At 48.2% G+C, this 24,216-nt stretch overlaps 1 protein-coding gene across 1 annotated transcript in view; it reads left to right on the forward strand.

Moving 5' to 3' along the window:
* Positions 1-24,216, forward strand: part of gpr156 (G protein-coupled receptor 156) — a 51,897-nt gene that overhangs the window by 20,833 nt on the left and 6,848 nt on the right. Inside the window, exons 2-8 of the mRNA XM_033033413.1 lie at positions 1,562-1,784; positions 3,785-3,909; positions 6,983-7,121; positions 9,924-10,034; positions 12,329-12,454; positions 13,023-13,118; positions 16,592-16,828. Of these exons, the coding sequence (XP_032889304.1) occupies positions 1,668-1,784; positions 3,785-3,909; positions 6,983-7,121; positions 9,924-10,034; positions 12,329-12,454; positions 13,023-13,118; positions 16,592-16,828 (951 nt within the window). The 5' untranslated portion in view covers positions 1,562-1,667. The remainder of the gene's footprint in view (positions 1-1,561; positions 1,785-3,784; positions 3,910-6,982; positions 7,122-9,923; positions 10,035-12,328; positions 12,455-13,022; positions 13,119-16,591; positions 16,829-24,216) is intronic.

Genomic DNA, 24,216 nt, shown 5'->3' on the forward strand with positions numbered 1-24,216 from the left:
TAAATAGGCCACAGCAGTGCATGTGCATAACACAAAAGGACACAGAGTGCTGGAGTAACTCAGCGGCTCAGGCAGCATCTCTGGAGGACAAGGATAGGAGACATTTCGGGTTAGGATCCAAAGGGACTGAAGAAGGGTCCCGACCCGAAAAGTCGCCTATCCATGTTCTCCTGAGATGCTGCTTGACCTGCTGAGTTACTCCAGCACTCTGTGAAACGTCGCCTAGCCATGTTCTCCTGAGATGCTGCCTGACCCGCTGAGTTACTCCGGAAGTGGCGGCGCTGTGATACAGCTGCGGCTCGCCTGCAGTCTGTCTGTTTTTACTTTTTATGTTGTTTTTTTTTGTCTAGTTTAGTACATTTTTTGGTTATTAGGTGGTGTTATGTGTGTGGGGGGAGGGTGAAACAGAGCTTTCTGTCTCTCCCTTCGGGGGAATGCGACTTTTTGTCGTATTCCCCTTCTCTTCCCCCGTCTGCGCTGAGGCCTAATGGCGGAGCTGGCGGCCTCCAACCTGCGACCGACCTCGAGGGTCCGGAGGTAGAGCCAGCCAGGACTCACCAACGCGAGGCTGGCCGTCTTCGAGCTGTGGCGACGTCCGGGTAGCGGCACGATTCGGCGCTCCGGTGAGGGCGGACAGCGCGGGGCTGAGACACTCCCGTGCGGCCGGCACGGCTACCGGCTGGAAGGTGCTCCCGTGTGAGCAGCCTGGTGCGGGGCTGAGACGCTGCCGTGTGGGCGGCACGGCTACCGGCTGGAAGGCGCTCCCGTGTGAGCAGCCCGGTGCGGGGCTGAGACGCTGCCGTGTGGGCGGACCGGCTCCCGGCTGGAAGGTGCTTCCGTGTGAGCAGCCCGGTGCGGGGCTGAGACGCTGCCTTGTGGGCGGCCCGGTGCGGGGCGGAGACGGTGCTACGGCGGCTGAGGCGGCGTTCTGGCGGCGGCGACCTGGATCCGGGGCTCGGCCGCGGGCCAATGGAGGACAATGTCGGGAGCTCGCAGGTCACAGGCTGGTGCCTGTTTTCCGGAGCACCCGTTGCAACAGCTGCGGGCAGCTTCGACCACCCCCCGGGCCGCGGAGCTTGAACCGCGGACTGACTTACCATCGCCCGGTGGGGTATCGCCTCGGCGCAGAGGGAGAAGAGGAGGGAAGAGACAGTAACTCTAAGACTTTTGCCTCCATCACAGTGAGGAGGTGTTTGGTGAACTCACTGTGGTGGATGTTAATTTGTGTTTATTGTGTTTTGTTATTATTACATGTATGGCTGCAGGCAACAGCATTTCGTTCAGACCGAAAGGTCTGAATGACAAATAAAGGATTCAATTCAATTCAATTCACTCTGTGAAACGTCGCCTAGCCATGTTCTCCTGAGATGCTGCCTGACCCGCTGAGTTACTCCAGCACTCTGTGAAACGTCACCTATCCATGTTCTCCTGAGATGCTACTTGACCTGCTGAGTTACTCCAGCACTTTGTGTTCTACGCATGATTCCAGCACCTGCAGTTTCTTGTGTCCACTGGAGTTCATGTGTGATGAGTTTTGCTGTGTCTGTGTTTTGTCTGCCAGGATGGGTGGAGGGGTCCCTCTGGTGACGGATCCCAGTATTACGACCACACAGGCGATGCCAAGCAGAGGAACATGGTGAGACGGAAATACTGAACAACCTCGCAATATGAGAAGCACGCTGAACTGCAGTGCAGTCTGCAGCTCCGTGCAATGCACCATTGACCCGGGCCTCAGCACACAAGACGGGGTACAACTTCTGCAGCAACTGTGCAGGCTCCAAGCAGTAAGTGTGAAACTGACAAGTAGCATCTTCCCTACAACCAGCAGGCTATTAAACACTGCAACTTCCAAATAGGCTCCAAACTACATATTGTAGACTTGGCGGCATTATTTTTGACTGCACTATTATTGCTTGTTTATTTGTCTTTTTTTTAATACATATAATATATTGTTCATCATGAGTTTTGACAGAGGTAAAACTATGTTTACAAATCTGTTGTGGCCCTACAAGTAATGCCCCAGTCCCACTTAGGAAACCTGAACGGAAACCTCTGGAGACTTTGCGCCCCACCCAAGGTTTCCGTGCGGTTCCCGGAGGTTGCAGGTGGTTGCCGGAGGTTGCAGGTAGTGGAAGCAGGTAGGAAGACTGACAAAAACCTCCGGGAACCGCACGGAAACCTTGGGTGGGGCGCAAAGTCTCCAGAGGTTTCCGTTCAGGTTTCCTAAGTGGGACAGGGGCATAAGGATTTTAGAGTTCTATTTCAGGACATGTGACAATAAAACACTCGTGACTTGAAAATACAATAAGTCTAGTGTCAAACTTTGTGGTAAATGCGCTCGAATTCTTTCCCGATTCTCAAAGGTGCTGAGTTACGCCATGGTGTACCACACCAGGGATAAAGTTCTACCAAGACTGATCAGCTTGTGATGAAAATATATTTACAAACCAATATTTTACTTTCTGAATAAGAATGTAAATGGGTTACCCAGCACTAAAACAGACAGTGCTGGAGTTACTCAGCGGGTCAGGCAGCATCTCTGGAGGACATGGTTACGCAACGTTTCAGGTCGGGACCCTTATTCAATCCCAAACTGAAACGTCACCTATCATGTTTTCCTCAGAGTTACTCTGAGTTCCACTGGAGTAACTCAGCAGGTCTCAAGTCAAGTCAGGTCAAGTCACATTTATTTATATAGCACATTTAAAAAAACAACTCTCGTTGCCAAAGTGCTTTACATTGGGTATAAGAAAGTATAACAAACAACAGTGGTTCATAGATTGAAAACAAACATCACTACATACAGATAGCCCTCGCTCAGAGGACGTCACGGAAGGCTTGGGAGTTGAGATGAATTTTTAGTCTCGACTTAAAGGAGTCGATGGAGGGGGCAGTTCTGATGGGAAGAGAGATGCTGTTCCACCTGCCTGACCTGCTGAGTTACTCCAACACTTTGTGTCCTATCCATGTACCTGTCCAACTGTCTTTTAAATGCTGTTATAGTACCTGCCTGAAAGGCAGTTTGTTCCGTATACCCACCACCCTATGTGTGAAAATGTTGCCCCTCATTATCTATATTACTAAAAGTTTGATCTTGACCGCTTTTGGCTCGCTGTGTTGTGATTTCTGAGAGAACGCCGCCACCTATGGCCGTCATTTTTGGCCACCTCGCTCAGAGCTCCCCACCGCCTTCCTGGACCAGAGGATTTTTTCCATCGATGAAAAATCAGAGAGATATTAATGTTTTATTTAAATTTGCCATTCTCTTGCTGCCCCTGCTGGAGGAAGGGGGAGGGACTATAAAACCAGGAAGTGGTGTGCCTCACTCAGTCTCTGCAAGATGGAGGAAGCCAGAGGATCATGTCTCTCTGAGCTCTGAATAACACTGAACACATGTCTACTCAACTGTGAGTGCCCTTAATGTGGTTTGAAAATAAAAATATGGTTGGTTTGAAGTAAAAAGGCCCTGCAGGTACCAGCCCTCCCGTGTGAACATAGGACCCAATGGGTCCCACTTAGTCTAGTACCAATTAAATCTTACCCCTCTCACCTTAAACCTAGATCCATGCAGTTCTTGATTCCACTGCAATTTCTGAACTAGATGGATTTACTAATTCTGTGAGGGATGGTTGACCAAAGGATGGTAATCAGACTGAAGAGTTGATTTGACCTGCCGCGTTACTCCAGCAGTGTGTTTTTAAGATTAATCTGTTGTAATGAGGATTGAGTGCTTCTGGTGCTCATGGAGTTGTGTTAATAATGTCTTTGATTTTTTTTCTGACAGGACATAACACCTGAGGCTGACGATATCTCCCCCGTATTACTGGGTGTGATGGGCATCTTGCTATCATGTGGCATCCTCCTGGCTCTGTTTTTCCTTCTCTTCACCATCAGGTTGAAAAACAATAGGTACAAGACAACAACGTAATGCACTGCTGTCAGTGGTTTTAAAGTCCTGAGAACAAATGGTCGCTAGGAAGGCTATCTACTTGCTGCTGAATTACATAACTAAGAAAATGCACAGAACTGAATGAAAAAGTGCTGGAGGAACTCAGCGGGTCAGGCAGCATCTGTGGGTGAAGTGGATGGAGGACATCCACTATAGGAGGTTCTTCTGCAGTTGTATAGGGCTCTGGTGAGACCACATCTGGAGTATTGTGTTTAAGAAGGAACTGCAGATGCGGGAAAATCGAAGGTACACAAAAATGCTGGAGAAACTCAGCGGGTGCAGCAGCATCTATGGAGCGAAGGAAATAGGCAACGTTTCGGGCCGAAACGTTGCCTATTTCCTTCGCTCCATAGATGCTGCTGCACCCGCTGAGATTCTCCAGCATTTTTGTGTACCTTCTGGAGTATTGTGTCCAGTTTTGGTCTCCTAATTTGAGGAAGGACATCCTTGTGATTGAGGCAGTGCAGCGTAGTTTCACGAGATTGATCCCTGGGATGGCGGGACTGTCATATGAGGAAAGATTGAAAAGACTAGGCTTGTATTCACTGGAGTTTAGAAGGATGAGGGGATATCTTATAGAAACATTTAAAATGATAAAAGGACTGGACAAGCTAGATGCAGGAAAAATGTTCCCAATGTTGGGCGAGTCCAGACCAGGGGCCACAGTCCTAGAATAAAGGGGAGGCCATTTAAGACTGAGGTGAGAAAAAACTTTTTCACCCAGGGAGTTGGGAATTTGTGGAATTCCCTGCCACAGAGGGCAGTGGAGGCCAAGTCACTGGATGGATTTAAGAGAGAGTTAGATAGAGCTCTAGGGGTTAGTGGAATCAAGGGATATGGGGAGAAGGCAGGCACGGGTTATTGATTGGGGACGATCAGCCATGATCACAAGGAATGGCGGTGTTGGCTCGAAGGGCCGAATGGCCTCCTCCTGTACCTATTTTCTGTGTTTCTATGATGTTTCGGGTCGGGGCCCTTCTTGAGTCTGCGTGGTGTGATCGTTACGTGGCATGTGGTATTCAGTCTGAAGAAGAGGTCCAACCTGAAATGTTGTCTGTCCATTCCCTCGACAGATGCTGCCTGACCCACTGGGTTTCTCCAGCACTTTGTGTATTGCTGGTCTGGGCTGAATGTCTTTGATGGATGTCTTTGGGATAGGAAATGGAAGAAAGAAAGGATGCATTGGATCAATGCATCGTGAATAAAGGCAGGATCACACTGCTGGATTTTGCCATTAATTTGACCCATCTTTATATCAGACAAAGAAAACCCATTTAGTCTAATCTCAGATAGACACAAAGCTGGAGTAACTCAGCGGGACAAGCAGCATCTCTGGAGAGAAGGAATGGGTGACATTTCGGGTTAACACCCTTCTTCAGGGATAAGGGAAGCGAGATATATAGATGGTCTTCTTCTTTCGTGTCCATCTTCCATGTTTCAAAGGTAGCCCCGGCATTCCCTCTCTCTCTATCCCTCCCCCACCCAAATCGCACCAGCTTCTTGTTATCACCCAACAAACAGCTAACAATGGCCTGTTTCCGTTATCATCGTTACTTTTTTGAATATCTTTTATTCATTGTTCTTTATCTCTTCACATCACCGTCTATATCTCTTGTTTCCCTTATCCCTAACCAGTCTGAAGAAGGGTCTCGACCCTAAACGTTACCCATTCCTTCTCTCCAGAGATGCTGCCTTTTTGTGTCTATCTTTGGTTTAAACCAGCACCTGCAGTTCCTTCTTGCACATTTAGTCTAATCTTATGGTAATAATACATTGTGTTCACACCCAGCTGCTTTGACGTATTTTCCTCCTCCAATTTTACCATCAAAGACGTCCGTCATCCTTTGGGTGAAAAAAAGATTCCCCTAACAGCCCTCTATTTATTAACTCAAATCCATGCTGTCACTGTTCATCTCTGTAAGGCAAAAAAAAAGTTCTATCTAGGCCATTCATAATTGTATGCGACTAACTTGAATATCACCTCGATCATAGAAACATAGAAAATAGGTGCAGGTGGAGGCCATTCGGACCTTCGAGCCAGCACTGCCATTCATTGTGATCATGGCTGATCGTCCCCAATCAATAACCCGTGCCTGCCATATCCCTTGATTCCACTAGTCCCTAGAGCTCTATCTAACTCTCTCTTAAATCCATCCAGTGATTTGACCTCCACTGCCCTCTGTGGCAGGGAATTCCACAAACTCTCTGGGTGAGGATCGCTGTTGTTGCAAAGCAAACAACTCCCGCCTAGCCTTGGTGATCGTTAATAAAATTGGCAACTTGTGACAACATTTCCAAATCACTGCTGCACCCACAATCAAATCCATCCTGTCATACCGAGACTGGAACTATGTGTATTGTTTCATCTCTCCAGCAGCCTGACTAATGTTTTATGATTCATTGTGCAACCTGTCGCAAGTTAGTGAGACCGCACGGAGTATTGTGTTCATTTTTGGTCACCCTGCTATCAGAAGGAAGTCATTAACCTGGAAGGAGTGTGGAAAAGATTTACAAGGATGTTGCCAGACAGACCTTAAAGCCCTGAGCCCCAGGGGGAGGTTGAGTCTGGGACATTATTCCTTGGAGCGCAGGAAAATGAGGGGTGATCTTATAGAAGTGTATAAAATAATGAAGCGGATAGAAAGGGTCCATGTACAGAGTTTTCCCCAAGGTGGGGGAATCGAGAACCAGGGGACATAGGTTTAAGGTGAGAAGAGAAAGAATGAATAGGAACCTGAGAGGCAAGTTTTTTTACACAGATGGTGATAGGTGTTTGGAACGAGTTGCCAGTGGAGGTATATGATGCAGGTACCATAATCACATTTGGACTGGTATATGGATAGGAAAGGTTTAGAGGGATATGGACCAAATGTGGGCAGGTGGGACAAGCGTAGATTGGGCTTGTTGGTCGGCATGGGTGTGTTGGCCTGAAGGGCCTGTTTCTGTGCTGGCCACTGTATGACTCTAAATCTGTTTGTCAACATGTAGATTTCACATTGTGCTTTTTTTGTTCCCACAAATTAATTTTGTTAGGATTGTGAAAATGTCCAGCCCAAACCTCAACATAGTGACAATTATTGGAAGCATTTTAACTTACGGCAGCGGTTACATGTTCGGGCTGATGGAAGGAAGGACAGTGACAGCAGAAATATCAACCAAGCTGATCATTCAGGTGAGAAAATAACAGGAGCCTGACCAGAGGGATGTTCACTCAGTGCCTGGTACAACACCGCCATCCAGTGGCCAGATCCGCAACTGTAACATCGACGCCAACCGCGACTTCCCATTGCAAAATGTCAGCATCATGTCTTTGCAATGTGCGACAAACTCTTTTTATCCCCTCGTAGCAAATGTTTTGGTGAAAAACTGACAAAGATGTGAATTATGGAAATTTACTACAACCACTAACGATAAGTGAATGGAAGCTAGGGAGGTGCAGTAAAAGTGAAGTATGTTGCTAATGCCAAGTGTTTAGTTGTCATAATTACTGACAACAGAACAATGACATTCTTACTTGCAGCAGCTTAACAGGTCTGTAATAGCAATACACACAACTAATAAATAAAAACAAAATAATACTCAATTAATAAATTCAGCCTGAAGGTGGTGGATGTATGGAACAAGCTGTCAGAGGAGGTAGTTGAGGCAAGGACAATCCCAACATTTAAGAATCAGTTAGGCAGGTACATGGAAAGGACAGGTTTGAAGGGATAAGGAACAAATGCGGGCAGGTGGGACTAATGTAGCTGGGACATGTTGTCCGGTGTGGGCAAGTGCGTGGGAAAGGTCTGTTTCCACATTGTATCACTCTATGACTAAGAATGTCTCAACCAGGGGCGGAAAACCCGGGGGGCCCAGAGGGGACACGTCCCCCCCATGTTTTGAGAGGTGGGGGACATCCCCCCAAATTTTTGTGATCCTGGTTTTAAAATCTCCGCTTCCGCGAGACAGCGGAGGTGGGACTGATGATCGAGGGCGCGATGATTGGAGATGGGGGGAGTGGGTGGGGTGGGTGGGACTGAGGATAGAGCGCGGTGATTGGAGGAGGGAGATGAGGCACAGACCTGCGCCTCATCCGCAGGCAGGATCGATCCCGGCCAGGTCTCCGGCGCTGTCCCGTCCCCTCCCGAGTACCACCCCCCCACCCGGGGGTCCAGAGACGTCGGGAGTCAGATGCGAGCGGTGCCCCCAGGCCCACAGCCAGCGCAGAGAAACAGCGCTAAACCCAGCTAACTCTGCCTGTCCCGCCAGGTGAGCCTACAGCCTTCCTGGACTTGCGGGAAATATGGCCAGCGCGGAGAAGCAGCGCTGGTGGTCCGTCAGTCCAGACAGGGCTGTAGTTAACCCGGTGAGACAGGCAGAGTTGAGCTGCATTGAGCGTTGGATTGAGCCTCCGAAGCCTTGCGCACGTGTGTGTGTGTGTGTGTGTGTGTGTGTGTGTGTCTGTGTGTGTGTGAGTGTGCGTATGCGCGCTCGGCCACCAAAAAATTGTGTCCCCCGTCCCCTCTATGTTTTGATAGCGAGTTCCGCTCTTGGTCTCAACCAGAAACATTACCTATCTTATGTTCTCCAGGGATGCTGCCTAACCTGCTGAGTTACTCCAGCACTTTGTGTCCTTTTCAATAAATTAATAATCACAATACTAATGGGGGGAAAAAAAAACTATGGGCTTCAGGCAACCAAAGACACAGTCCGTAGAAGATTATAGATGCTGAGGTTAGTCCTGGGAAGAAGGTGTACTTGAATCTGTGTAGGAAGGAACTGCAGATGCTGGTTTAAACCGAAGATAGACACAAAAAGCTGGAGTAACTCATGCAGGTCAGACAGCATCTCTGGAGAAAAGAAAAGGTGACATTTTCGGTCGAGACCCTTCTTCAGACTCAGCTTTTAGTGCCTATCTTCTGTTGTTGAACCTGGTGGCCAGTTTTCAGGCTCCTGTACCTTCTTCCTGATGGTAGCAGTGAAATGGGAGCGTGGCCAGGGTTGTGTGGGTCTTTGATGATGCTGGCTGCCTTTTTGAGGCAGCGACTCTTAGAGATCCCTTCAGTGGTGTAGTTGAGTTGGATTTATTGTCACATGCACATGTACAGCGAGGTACAGGTACAATGAAAATCAAGTGGAAACGGAGATAATGAAATGCTGGTTGTTTAAGAAAGAACTGCAGATGCTGGAAAATCGAAGGTAGACAAAAATACTGGAGAAACCCAGCGGGTGAGGCAGCATCTAAACTCCCCAAGCGAAATATGAGGTGCTGCTCCTCCAATTTACGGTGGGCCTCACTCTGGCCATGGAGGAGGCCTAGGACAGAAAGGTCGGATTCGGAATGGGAGGGGGAGTTGAAGTGCTGGGCCACCGGGAGATCAGGTTGGTTATTGCGAACCGAGCGGAGGTGTTGGGCGAAGTGATCGCCAAGCCTACGCTTGGTCTCACCGATACAGAGCAGCTGACACCTAAAGCAGTGGATGCAATAGATGAGGTTGGAGGAGGTGCAGATGAACCTCTGCCGCACCTGGAAAGACTGCTTGGGTCCTTGGATGGAGTCAAGGGGGGAGGTAAAGCGACAAGTGTAGCATTTCCTGCGGTTGCAAGGGAAAGTACCAGGAGAGGGGGTGGTTTGGGTGGGAAGAGACAAATTGACCAGGGAGTTACGGAGGGAGCGGTCCCTGCCAGTGTTTCCGGTGGCAGAGATCAATGTTAAGCTAGAGGCAATTTTTTTTGATATCCATTGAATCATTGCACTGCTTTTCTTTCTGAGTCTGATATCATGTCTCTCAGTTTCATTCATCGTAGATGTGAAGCGGCACACTCAGACACAAATGGTGTCTCACAATGAAAATAGTAGCTCTTTCCGACATGCCTGCTGGTATATTCACTTCTCAGCTGCCTGGCATGACAGGAAAAGCAACACTATGGCTGCGGTGTGGCTGTTGTTAACTTCAGTACATTTTGGTGAACGTTTTATTTTAAATTACAGATTCGCATCTGGACACTGTGCATAGGAACCTCTTTGATATTTGGACCCATACTGGGGAAGAGCTGGCGCCTGTACAAGGTCTTCACTCAACGAATCCCTGAGAAGAGAGTGGTAAGCTACCAAGTGAACTCACACCACCCAGGTTGTCTCCAGACTTGTATGAATCCATGGCAAGGGGGGATAACTAGGAGAACATTGTTTATATTTGTTGGCTTAATATACAACAATTGGGGTGAGATCTTTGGAGAGAAGGAATGGGCGACGTTTCATGTCGGGACCCATCTTCGACCCAAAACGTCACCCATTCCTACTCTCCAGAGATGCTGTCTGTCCCGCTGAGTTACTCCAGCATTTTGTGTCTATCTTTGATGTAAACCAGCATCTGCAGTTCCTTCTTACACAATAATTGGGGTAACTGTGACATGGGGCTCAAGGATACCTTGTAGGATGTCAGAAATATAGAAAATAGGTGCAGGAGGAGGCCATTCGGCCCTTCGAGCCAGCACCGCCATTCAATCTGATCATGGCTGATCATCCCTAATCAATAACCCGTGCCTGCCTTCACCCCATATCCCTTGATTCCACTAGCCCCTAGAGCTCTATCTAACTCTCTCATAAATCCATCCAGTGATTTGGCCTCCACTGCCCTCTGTGGCAGGGAGTTCCACAAATTCACAACTCTCTGGGTGAAAATGTTTTTTTCTTACCTCAATCTTAAATGGCCTCCCCTTTATTCTATGGCTGTGGCCCCTGGTTCTGGACTCGCCCAACACTGGGAACATTTTTCCTGCATCTAGCTTGTCCAGTCCTTTTATCATTTTACATGTTTTTATAAGAAACCCCTTCAGCCTTCTAAACTCCAGTGAATACAAGCCTAGTCTTTTCGATCTTTCCGCATATGACAGTCCCGTCATCCCAGGGATCAATCTCGAAAGAAGGAACTGGAAATATTGGATTACCAAAAAAGACACAAGGAGCTGGAGGAACTCAGCAGCTCATGCAGCATCTGTGTAGGGAAGGTAAAATATTTTTTTGGATAGGGACCCTTTCTTCAGACAGATGGAGCGGAGGGGAGAGGCGGGGTAGGACAAATCCTGGCACGTGAAAGGTGGATACAGGTGAGTGGGGGTGTGGGGGGGGGGGGGCAGTTGGCAGATGGGTGGAATACTTGACAAAGACGAGGCATGAAAAGGAGTCAACAGGGTGTCAGATAAGGAGAGGACGAGTGAAATGTTAAGCATTATTTATTTTTAATTTAGGCATACATTCAAAACCAGACACAAAGTCTTCCTCCCAGGGTAGAAATATCAAAGACTAGAGAGCATTGCGTTAAGGTGAGGAGAGCAAAGTTTAAGGGAGACGTTGCAGGGCAGGTTTTTTACACAGAGGATGGTTGGTGCCTGGAACACACTGCCAGGATTGGTGGTGGAGGCAGATATGATAGTAGTGCCATTTAAATTATTGCATCTTTAACTTTTAGATTTATTATTGTCATGTGTACCGAGGCACTGTAAAAAGCTGTTTTGGATGTTATCCAAAAATATCAGATTATACTATACATAAACACAAGATGCAACACAGGCCAAACGCAAGTACAAGAGGTAGAGCAAAGGGGAAGATACAGAGTGCTGAATATAGTTCTCAGCATTGTAGTTTAGTTTAGAGATACAGCGCGGAAACAGGCCCTTCGGCCCACTGGGTCCATGCTGACCAGCGATCCCCGCACATTAACACTACCCTACACCCACTTTTTACATTTACCAAGCCAATTAACCTACAAACCTGTATGTGTTTGGAGTGTGGGAGGAAACCAAAGATCTCGGAGAAAACCCACGCAGGTCACGGGGAGAACGTACAAACTCCGTATAGGCAGCACCTGTAGTCGGGATGGAACCCGGGTCAACGGCACTGCATTCGCTGTAATGCCCCTGTCCCACTTAGGAAACCTGAACGGAAACCTCTGGAGACTTTGCGTCTCACCCAAGGTTTCCGTGCGGTTCCCGGAGGTTTTTGTCAGTCTCCCTACCTGCTTCCACTACCTGCAACCTCCGGCAACCACCTGCAACCTCCGGGAACCGCACGGAAACCTTGGGTGGGGCGTAAAGTCTCCAGAGGTTTCCGTTCAGGTTTCTTAAGTGGGACAGGGGCATTAGGCAGCAACTCTACCGCTGCGCCACCACTGTGCACCAGTTCCAGAGACAAAGTCCAATGTCCTCATTAGGGTAGAGGTGAATCAGACAGTAGTCTCGCTTATGAAGGATCGTTTAGAAGGATCTGATAAGAGAAGGGGAAGAAGCTGTTCCTGAGTCTGGTGATGTGTGAGCATGTATCTCTGTGTCTGAGGTGAACAAATCCAGCTGTCAAGTTTTTGTGATATAATGAACCAAATTTGCTTTGCCTTTCAGATCATCAAAGACGTGCAGTTACTGGGGCTGGTAGCGGGGGTGATTGGCGTGGATGTGCTGGTTCTGGTGACGTGGGGCATTGCTGATCCTCTGGAGTGTACACAATCCATAAATGCAGCAATAAGGGTAAAGTACAACTCGTCCAACTCTGGTGCTCACACAGACAGCTTTAAAAGTGTGATGATTCCCAAGTGGTCATAAAAAAAGAGAATGTCAAATGGAAACTAATTTTGAGCAAAATGTAAAGTGCTGGAGGAACTCAGCGGGTTGGGCAGCATCTGTGGAGGGAACGGACAGACAATGTTTCGGGCTGGGACCCTTCTTCAGGCCGATGGAGAAAGCTGGAAAAGAGTGACTGAGGCGGAAGATCAGACATGATATTGTGGAGAGAGTGGGGGGGGGGGGGGTAAGATGCTCTAATCCTACTCGTAATTCATATGAAGAAGGGTCCGGACCCAAACATCGTCTGCCATCCCCCCCACAGATGTTACCTGATCCGCTGAGTTCCTCCAGCACTTCGGCTTTTTGCTTATGGTTCCAGTGTTTGCAGATTCTTGTATCTCCAGTAACCGTGTTTTAATTTGACATTGACAGGAGAGTCAGTCTCCTATGAGTATTGCACAGGCAGAAAGGAAAATGAACAATTCAGATTGTATTCCCTAATGGCTTTTCTGGATGTTTTTTTGTCCCACAGGCAATTGAGAAAGATCTGTCTTACTCTATCACAACAATTAAATGGTGTTCGTCCCACTATACAGACGTCTGGATTATTCTTATTTCACTTCTAAAGGTAGGAATATTTATTTTATTTTTCAACTCCAATGTTTTTTCTTTGTTCTCTGTCTGGGAGGAATATATAAACAGAAATGGTAGAAATACTCAGCAGCATCTGTGGAGAGAGCCACAGAGTTAAAGTTACAGCTCAATTGCTTTCCAGGCATTGTAGCCCTGATAATTCTGTCGTTATGGAGACACCCTCATTGATTGATTGAAAGATAGCGCATGGAAACAGGCCCTTCGGCCCACCGATTCCATGCCAACCATCGATCACCCGTCCTCACTAGTTCCACTTTATGCCACTTTCTCATCCACTCCCTCCTCACAAGCGGCAATTTACAGAGGACTTTGTTACCGCTCAAACGACTCGCGTTGCCACTTTCAGGGAGTGATGGACTTTGTTTAGTTTAGAGATACAGCGCGGAAACAGGGCCTTCAGCCCACCGAGTCCACACCGACCAGCGATCCCTGCACATTAACACTATCCGACACACACTAGGGACAATTCACACTTACGCCAAGCCAATTAACCTACAAACCTGTACGCCTTTGGAGTGTGGGAGGAAACCGAAGTTCTCGGAGAAAATCCACGCAGTCGCGGGGAGAACATGCAAACTCCCTACAGACAGCCCCCATAGTCGGGATCGAACCCGTGTCTCCCGTACCGCAAGCGCTGTATGGCAGCAACTTTACCGCCGTGCCACCGTGTTGCCCATGCACGTGCAATAATACAAACTTAGTTAGTATTATAGACAATAGACAATAGGTGCAGGAGTAGGCCATTTGATCCTTCGAGCCAGCACCGCCATACAATGTGATCATGGCTGAACATCCCCAATCAGTACCCCCATATCCAGCGACGCCTCCTTCCTTGAGGAGCTTAACCACTTCTATGGCCGCTTCGACAGGGACAATCTAGAGACAGCCATCAAGGCTGTGCTCCCTGCTGATCACCAACCCCTCACACTCACCCCCTACGACGTGTACGTGGCACTGAGTAGGACTAATGCACGTAAGGCTGCTGGCCCTGATGCCATCCCCGGGTGCGTCCTCAGGGCCTGTGCTGCGCAGCTGACAGACGTCTGGACTGACATCTTTAACCTGTCACTTGCCCAAGCAGTTGTCCCTATGTGCCTTAAAACCACTTCCATCGTGCCGGTGCCAAAACACTCCACTGCGGCAAGTCTCAACGACTTCCGCCCAGTTGCACTTACTCCCATCATCACCAAGTGCTTCGAGAGGCTGGTCCTGGCACACCTCAAAAGCTGCCTACCCCCCACATTGGATCCCTATCAGTTTGCCTACCGCAAGAATAGGAGTACGTAGGATGCCATCTCAACGGCACTTCACTCCGCCCTCTCCCACCTCGACAACAGAGACACTTACGTAAGAATGCTGTTCATCGATTACAGCTCAGCATTCAACACCATTATACCCTCTAAACTGATCACCAAACTCGGTAACCTGGGCATCGACCCCTCCCTCTGCAACTGGATACTGGACTTTCTAACCAACAGACCCCAGTCTGTTAGGTTAGACAAGCACACCTCTTCAACCCTCACCCTGAACACCGGCGTTCCACAGGGCTGTGTGCTGAGCCCCCTCCTCTACTCCCTCTTCACCTACGACTGCACACCTGTACATGGTACTAACACCATCATCAAGTATGCAGATGATACAACGGTGATTGGCCTCATCAGCAACAACGATGAGTCGGCCTATAGGGAGGAGGTCCAGCTCCTAGCAGCATGGTGCGCTGACAACAACCTGGCCCTTAACTCCAAGAAGACCAAGGAGCTCATTGTAGACTTCAGGAAGTCTAGGGGCGGCACGCACACCCCCATCCACATCAACGGGACGGAGGTGGAACGTGTTTCCAGCTTCAGGTTCCTGGGGGTCAACATCTCCGATGACCTCTCTTGGACCCACAATACCTCAACTCTGGTCAAGAAGGCTCACCAGCGTCTCTTCTTCCTGAGGAGACTGAAGAAGGTCCATCTGTCTCCTCAGATCCTGGTGAACTTCTACCGCTGCACCATCGAGAGCATCCTTACCAACTGTATCACAGTATGGTATGGCAACTGCTCTGTCTCCGACCGGAAAGCACTGCAGAGGGTGGTGAAAATTGCCCAACGCATCACCGGTTCCTCGCTCCCCTCCATTGAGTCTGTCCAAAGCAAGCGTTGTCTGCGAAGGGCGCTCAGCATCGCCAAGGACTGCTCTCACCCCAACCATGGACTGTTTACCCTCCTACCATCCGGGAGGCGCTACAGGTCTCTCCGTTGCCGGACCAGCAGGTCCAGGAACAGCTTCTTCCCTGCGGCTGTCACACTACTCAACAATGTACCTCGGTGACTGCCAAGCACCCCCCCCCCCCCCCCCCCGGACACTCCTCCCACAGGAAAAACACTATGACTGTATGCATGTAAATAGATTTATTTATTGAAATCATATTCTATGTCGCTCTCCAGGGAGATGCTAACTGCATTTCGTTGTCTCTGTACTGTACACTGACAATGACAATTAAAGTTGAATCTGAATCTGAATCTGAATCTGAATCCTGCCTTCTCCCCATATCCCCTGACTCCTCTATCTTTAAGAGCCCTATCGAGCTCTCTCTTGAAAGTATCCAGTGAACCGGCCTCCACCGTCCTCTGAGACTTAGAATTCCACAGACTCACAATTCTCTGTGAGAAAAAGTAATTCCTCGTCTCCGTTCTAAATGGTTTACCCTTTATTCTTAAACTGTGGCCCCTGGTTCTGGACTCCCCCAACATCGGGAACATGTTTCCTACCTCTAGCCTGTCCAAACCCTTAACAATCTTATATGTTTCAATAAGAATACCCTCTCATCCTTCTAAACTCCAGATTGTACAAGCCCAGCCACTCCATTCTCTCAGCATATGACAGTCATAGACTGATGAACAAGGACCCTCAGATCCCGTTGTACTTCCCCTTTTCCCAACTCGACGTCATTTAGATAGTAATCTGACTTCCTGTTTTTGATGCCAAAGTGGATAACCTCACATTTATCCACATTAAACTGCATCTGCCATGCATCTGCCCACTCCCCCAACCTGTCCAAGTCACCCTGCATTCTCATAGCATCCTCCTCACAGTTCACACTGCCACCCAGCTTTGTGTCATCTGCAAATTTGCTAATGTTACTTTGAACCCCTTCATCCAAATCATTGATGTATATTGTAAATAGCTGCGGTCCCAGCACCGAGCCTCGTGGTACCACACTAGTCACTGCCTGCCATTCTGAAAGGGACCCGTTAATCCCTACTCTTTGTTTCCTGTCTGCCAACCAATTTTCTATCCATGTCAGCACTAATCTCCTACGTGGGACCTTATGAAAGTCCAGGTACACTACATCCACTAGCTCTCCCTTGTCCATTTTCCTAGTTACATCCTCAAAAAGGCTATTTAGTTCTGTGGGAACAGTGACATGATACTGACAACTACTTATTCTTTGTCACACAGGGGAGTCTTCTGCTGTATGGTACCTATCTAGCTGGTCTAACGAGCAATGTCAGCTCTCCCCCCGTTAACCAGACCACCACCATCATGGTGGGAGTTTACGTGGTCATGTTCACCGCAGGAATCATCATCCCCATCATCAGATTCCTGGATTCCTGGCCCAACCTAACCTACGGTGTCACCACTGCGGGAATCTTTGTCTGCACCTCAACAATCAACTGTCTCATCTTCATTCCACAAGTAAGAAAAGATGCAATACATGCAGTATTGGAACTTCACCCTCAATGTCTCCAACATTCAGAATCTATATACTTTTAAAACTCTGTGGGTGTGTGGGTGCACGGCATTTTGCATTTGAATCGTTACTCCGCGCAAACCAGATGCAAAAACGCCGACATTTTTACCATTTCGCTAGCAATTTTACTTGTACATTCGCACATCCACTCCTTAGTCAATTATTTCCCCAGATTTTGAGTAAAATTGATCACAAAACTCAAACAAAACTCAATTTTTAAGATCTGAACGGCTCTTACCAGCTGCTGACTTCACATAGAAACGTAGAAACATAGAAATTAGGTGCAGGAGTAGGCCATTCGGCCCTTCGAGCCTGCACCGCCATTCAATATGATCATGGCTGATCATCCAACTCAGTATCCCGTACCTGCCTTCTCTCCATACCCTCTGATCCCCTTAGCCACAAGGGCCACATCTAACTCCCTCTTAAATATAGCCAATGAACTGGCCTCGACTACCCTCTGTGGCAGAGAGTTCCAGAGATTCACCACTCTCTGTGTGAAAAAAGTTCTTCTCATCTCGGTGTTAAAGGATTTCCCCCTTATCCTTAAGCTGTGACCCCTTGTCCTGGACTTCCACAACATCGGGAGCAATCTTCCTGCATCTAGCCTGTCCAACCCCTTAAGAATTTTATAAGTTTCTATAAGATCCCCTCTCAATCTCCTAAATTCTAGAGAGTATAAACCAAGTCTATCCAGTCTTTCTTCATAAGACAGTCCCAGGAATCAGTCTGGTGAACCTTCTCTGCACTCCCTCTATGGCAATAATGTCCTTCCTCAGATTTGGAGACCAAAACTGTACGCAATACTCCAGGTGTGGTCTCACCAAGACCCTGTACAACTGCAGTAGAACCTCCCTGCTCCTATACTCAAATCCTTTTGCTATGAAAGCTAACATACCATTCGCTTTCTTCACTGCCTGCTGCACCTGCATGCCTACTTTCAATGACTGGTGTACCATGACACCCAGGTCTCGCTGCATCTCCCCTTTTCCTAGTCGGCCACCATTTAGATAATAGTCTGCTTTCCCGTTTTTGCCACCAAAATGGATAACCTCACATTTATCCACATTATACTGCATCTGCCAAACATTTGCCCACTCACCCAGCCTATCCAAGTCACCTTGCAGTCTCCTAGCATCCTCCTCACAGCTAACACTGCCCCCCAGCTTAGTGTCATCCGCAAACTTGGAGATATTGCCTTCAATTCCCTCATCCAGATCATTAATATATATTGTAAATAGCTGGGGTCCCAGCACTGAGCCTTGCGGTACCCCACTAGTCACTGCCTGCCATTGTGAAAAGGACCCGTTTACTCCTACTCTTTGCTTCCTGTTTGCCAGCCAGTTCTCTATCCACATCAATACTGAACCCCCAATGCCGTGTGCTTTAAGTTTGTATACTAATCTCTTATGTGGGACCTTGTCGAAAGCCTTCTGGAAGTCCAGATACACCACATCCACTGGTTCTCCCCTATCCACGCTACTAGTTACATCCTCGAAAAATTCTATAAGATTCGTCAGACATGATTTACCTTTTGTAAATCCATGCTGACTTTGTCCAATGATTTCACCACTTTCCAAATGTGCTGCTATCCCATCTTTAATAACTGACTCTAGCAGTTTCCCCACTACCGATGTTAGACTAACTGGTCTGTAATTCCCCGTTTTCTCTCTCCCTCCCTTCTTAAAAAGTGGGGTTACGTTTGCTACCCGCCAATCCTCAGGAACTACTCCAGAATCTAAAGAGTTTTGAAAGATTATTACTAATGCATCCACTATTTCTGGAGCTACTTCCTTAAGTACTCTGGGATGCAGCCTATCTGGCCCTGGGGATTTATCGGCCTTTAATCCATTCAATTTACCCAACACCACTTCCCGGCTAACCTGGATTTCACTCAATTCCTCCAACTCCTTTGACCCGCGGTCCCCTGCTATTTCCGGCAGATTATTTATGTCTTCCTTAGTGAAGACGGAACCAAAGTAGTTATTCAATTGGTCCGCCATATCCTTGTTCCCCATGATCAACTCACCTGTTTCTGACTGCAAGGGACCTACATTTGTTTTAACTAATCTCTTTCTTTTCACATATCTATAAAAACTTTTGCAGTCAGTTTTTATGTTCCCTGCCAGTTTTCTTTCATAATCTATTTTTCCTTTCCTAATTAAGCCCTTTGTCCTCCTCTGCTGGTCTCTGAATTTCTCCCAGTCCTCCGGTATGCTGCTTTTTCTGGCTAATTTGTACGCATCATCCTTCGCTTTGATACTATCCCTGATTTCCCTTGTTATCCACGGATGCACTACCTTCCCTGATTTATTCTTTTGCCAAACTGGGATGAACAATTTTTGTAGTTCATCCATGCAGTCTTTAAATGTCTTCCATTGCATATCCACCGTCAACCCTTTTAGAATTAATTGCCAGTCAATCTTGGCCAATTCACGTCTCATACCCTCAAAGTTACCTTTCTTTAAGTTCAGAACCATTGTTTCTGAATTAACAATGTCACTCTCCATCCTAATGAAGAACTCAACCATATTATGGTCACTCTTGCCCAAGGGGGCACGTACAACAAGACTGCTAACTAACCCTTCCTCATTACTCAATACCCAGTCTAAAATAGCCTGCTCTCTCGTTGGTTCCTCTACATGTTGATTTAGATAACTATCCCGCATACATTCCAAGAAATCCTCTTCCTCAGCACCCCTGCCAATTTGATTCACCCAATCTATATGTAGATTGAAGTCACCCATTATAACGGTTTTGCCTTTGTCGCACGCATTTCTAATTTCCTGTTTGATACCATCTCCAACTTCACTACTACTGTTAGGTGGCCTGTACACAACACCCACCAGCGTTTTCTGCCCCTTAGTGTTTCGCAGCTCTACCCATACCGATTCCACATCCTCCAAACTAATGTCCTTCCTTTCCATTGCGTTAATCTCCTCTCTAATCAGCAACGCTACCCCACCTCCTTTTCCTTTCTCTCTATCCCTCCTGAATATTGAATATCCCTGGATGTTCAGCTCCCAGCCTTGGTCACCCTGGAGCCATGTCTCCGTGATCCCAACTATATCATAGTCATTAATAGCTATCTGCACATTCAACTCATCCACCTTATTACGAATGCTCCTTGCATTGAGACACAAAGCCTTCAGGCTTGTTTTTACAACACTCTTACCCCTTATACAATTATGTTGAAAAGTGGCCCTTTTGATTTTTGCCCTGGTTTTGTCTGCCTGCCACTTTTACTTTTCACCTTGCTACCTATTGCTTCTACCCTCATTTTACACCCCTCTGTCTCTACGCTCACACATTTAAGAAACCCTTTCCCTTTAACTCCATCCTCCACTATCCCATTCGACACCCCACCCCCCTTATTCAGTTTAAAACCACCCGTGTAGCAGTGGCAAACCTGCCTGCCAGAATGCTGGTCCCACACCTGTTAAGATGCAATCCGTCCCTTTTGTACAGTTCCCCCTTACCACAAAACAGATCCCAGTGATCTAAGAATCTAAATCCCTGCCCCATGCACCAGTTCCTCAGCCACACGTTCAGGTCCCGTATCTCCCTGTTCCTGCTCTCGCCAGCACGAGGAATTGGAAGCAAACTGGAGATAACAACCCTGGAGGTCCTGCTTTTCAGCATTTTTCCGAGCTCTCTAAAGTCACGCTGCAGAATATTCATCCCCTTCTTTCCGACATCGTTTGTGCCGACATGCACTACCACTTCCGGATGTTCACCTTCGCCCTTGAGGATTTTCTGCACTCTGTCCGTGACATCCTGGATCCTGGCACCAGGAAGGCAGCACATCATTCTCGCATCCCATCTGTTGCCGCAGAAACCCCTGTCCGTACCTCTCACAATGGAGTCTCCCACTACAATGGCGTTCCCTGCCTTAGGCCTTTTTGGTTTTGGCTCAACAGCCCTATTCGCATCACAAGCCAGTCCGCCACCCAGTGTAAACACCTCTTCTGTCCCGACAGCTTCTAAGTGGGTGAACCTGTTCACAAGAGGTACAACACCCGGGGATGTTGGCATTCCATGCTTCCCTCCCGTTCTCACTGTCTCCCACCTTCTCTCAGTACCTGAGGTGTAACAATCGTACTGTAGGACTTGTCGAGGAACGACTCAGTTTCTTGGACGAACCGGAGGTCATCCACTTGCTTCTCCAGTTCCCCAACACGGCCCTTCAGGAGCTCTACCTGGATGCACTTCTCGCATTTGTAGCAGCCAGAGGCACCAGCGGTGTCCTTGACCTCCCACATACTGCAAGCATCGCACTGAATCAGCTTGCCTGACATCTCCTTCTTTCGTCTCTACCTCTCAAGCGTATTGCGTAGTCTCCTCTCCTCCGAAGACTCTCGAGCCAAAGACTCACACTTTACTCACAGGGCACTTCCCTCACACTGCCGCTCGTTAAGAGCCATCTTGCTTAAATTGACTGATAAATTGCCTGATTTACCAATTTACAAACCAAAATCCTCAGTTTTCAACTGTTTTCCCGGCACTGACTCACTTCTCTCCTCCCACTTGGGCTAGAGCCAATCAGTCGTATCTCTTGCAAATCTCCTGCTGCTGTTGCTCCCAAAGCTACAGCAGTTCTGAGTGCCCACATGCCGACCAATCCAAGCCGCTTCTCTCTCTCTCTTCATTTGGCAGCCCGGCCTTCCTCCACTCCCCCCTCCCCTACGCCCGCTCCAAGTACGCTCGCGCCACGCCTCCCGCATCTGCACTCCTATGCCCGCCCGCCCGCTCCAACCCCCCGCTCGCTCAGAGCCTCGCGACCAAACGTGGTCACTTGAGGCGTACGGCCGCGCGGGGCCGGTCCCAATTCGAACCGCGGAGGCGTATGGTCCCGACATCATACTCACCCAATCAGCTGGGCAGGAGGCGGGTCGACTGAATTTGGACGTCGCACGGCGTCGGGCGGTGACGTAATCGTGCGATGCCACACGCTAGGCATACGCCGTCAAGACGCTGCATACGAAGTCAAGACGCTGCGTACGCCCATCGAGACGCTGCATGCACCCTGAATGCGCCTGCGGGCCAACAGGCTGTTGGCGCGCGGGCTTTTCGGACAGTGCAAGATTTTTGGAGCCCAGCACGATGTCGGGACCAGCCCGACGAGGCCGTTCCCCCCTCCCTGTTCCCCCCCTTCCTGTCCCCCTCATCCCTGTTCCCCCCCTCTCTGTCCCCCCCCTCCCTATCCCCCTCCCTCTCTCCTCCCCCCACCCTCTCCCCCTCCCCTTCCCGCTCCCCCTCCCTCCCTCCCACCCTCTCTCACTCTCCCCCTCCCTCTCCCTCTCCCTCTCCCCCCTCCCTCTCTATCCCCCTCCCTCTCCCTCTCCCCCCCTTCTCTCTCTGCCCTCACTCTCTAACCCCCCCCTCCCTATCCCCCTCCCTCTCTCCTCCCCCCCACCCTCTCCCCCTCCCCTTCCCGCTCCCTCTCCTTCTCCCCCCCCTTCCTCTCCCCCCCTCCCTCTCTATCCCCCTCCCTCTCCCTCTCCCCCCCCCCCCTTCTCTCTCTGCCCTCACTCTCTACCCCCCCTCCCTCTCTAGACGCGCCTGCGAGTTGGGGGCTATGCATCAGTAGATAGGCCGATTATGGGGTAAAAGGAGCAAATTAATAATATTCATATATTAACAAGGGGGGTAGTTAGCATGTGTGCAGGGAGGCAGTTAGTTTGTGTGGGAGGGTCGTTAATGTGTGTGACACCGCATGCTGCCCCCCCCCCCCCCCCCCCTCAACCGCACGTTGGGGGAACAGGTCTGCACTTGGTCTAGTCACTTACAATAAAACTCAAAGGGCCGAATGGCCTATTCCTGCACCTATTTTTCTATGTTTCTAACTAAATTAAACAAATGACTGTTATTTTATTTTATTTTAACACTCATGCTCCGTACAGAAGGCACCCGTAGTTGGGATTGAACCTGGGTCTCCGGTGCTGCATTCGCTGTAAGGCTCTACCGCTGCACCACCGTGACCGCTCTCTGGCTTCAGATTTCGCAGTCCTTCTCTCTTTATCTCACACCCTTTTTTTCCCATCTCTGGCTTATTCATCTTTGTCCAACCATCTGCCTATCATCTGTATCCACCTATCACTCGCCAGGCTTTACGCTGCCTCTCCTGTCATCTAACTTTCTTCCCCCCCACCAAAATCAGTCCGAAGAATGGTTCCAACCCGAAACATCACCTATCCATGTTCTCCAGAGATGCTGCCTGAACTGCTGAGATACTCCAGCACTTTGTGTCTGTTTTTGTAAACCAGCATCTGCAGTTCCTTGTTTCCCCAAACGTTTTGATTGCATTGTGAACTTTGGTTTTGTGTTCTTTTCTGGTCTGGTTACCAAGTATTATTGATTATTAATGTATTGTATTATTAATGATTGTATATCTATCAGCGTGATATTGTGTTAATGGGCCTGAAAAGTTGCAGCAAGAATTTTAGTGTTCCATTGCTGGTACATTTGACAATTAAACACACTTAACTCTTTCATAACAGTTTTTGAAGAAAATATTAACTAAAACATTTAAAGACACTTCTAAGTCATTGAAAGCAAGCCAATAGTTAAAAATCTTACCTTATTCTTCCCTGCATATCCGCAACCCCAAATGAAATCAGTGAACTGACAGTTCTTGCGCCAGTTTTAAACTGGCACAGGATCAGACAGCACTCCCCAGCATAAATAGTGGGGAATCTCAGCACAGTCAGCTTCAGGGCTGGCTTCCAGTTCAGCTGGGAATTGGCTGGAGCCAGCCAGGAAGTTTAGTGCTATCGTGTTCACTTATTTGCACAGGCTGTGTCTGGGACTTTTTTTAAGATCTGCTATTAAATACATGAAATGAGAACCGTTCTACGAATGCACGTACTTTGCCTAAAACAAAATCTGTGGGACAGGGCAAAGCTTCATTTAAAGACCTTCTTGCGAAAGTTAGTGAGCAGATGTGATGCAGGTGCAAATGTGCAAAGTGTAAAGACACATAAAATTTGATGTGGTTAGGATTGAATTCTCCATGCAAAAATTCCACTTTTGATTTGTTAAAGACAAAGATGGCTGATTAATTGCTGTAAAACCATTTTTTAAATTATATTGCTTTTACAATAGTAAAAGACAGGCAGAATTCCTGCCCCCCTCAGTCACATATTTGGCTGGCTGCTGAGAGCACACTAGATAACTTCTGGGAGTTATTCTAACCAAGTTTGCACAAAGCTGTTACAAAACTACAGCCTAAGATAAATTTAACTTGGATCAGGAGTTGAGTAAAATGATAAAAGGCAAATGGAGTTTAATCAGGAGCGGTGTGTATAGGAAGGAACTGCAGATGCTGGTTTAA

The sequence above is a fragment of the Amblyraja radiata genome, chromosome 14 (genome assembly GCF_010909765.2).
Source record: "Amblyraja radiata isolate CabotCenter1 chromosome 14, sAmbRad1.1.pri, whole genome shotgun sequence".
Taxonomy (NCBI): Eukaryota; Metazoa; Chordata; class Chondrichthyes; order Rajiformes; family Rajidae; genus Amblyraja; species Amblyraja radiata.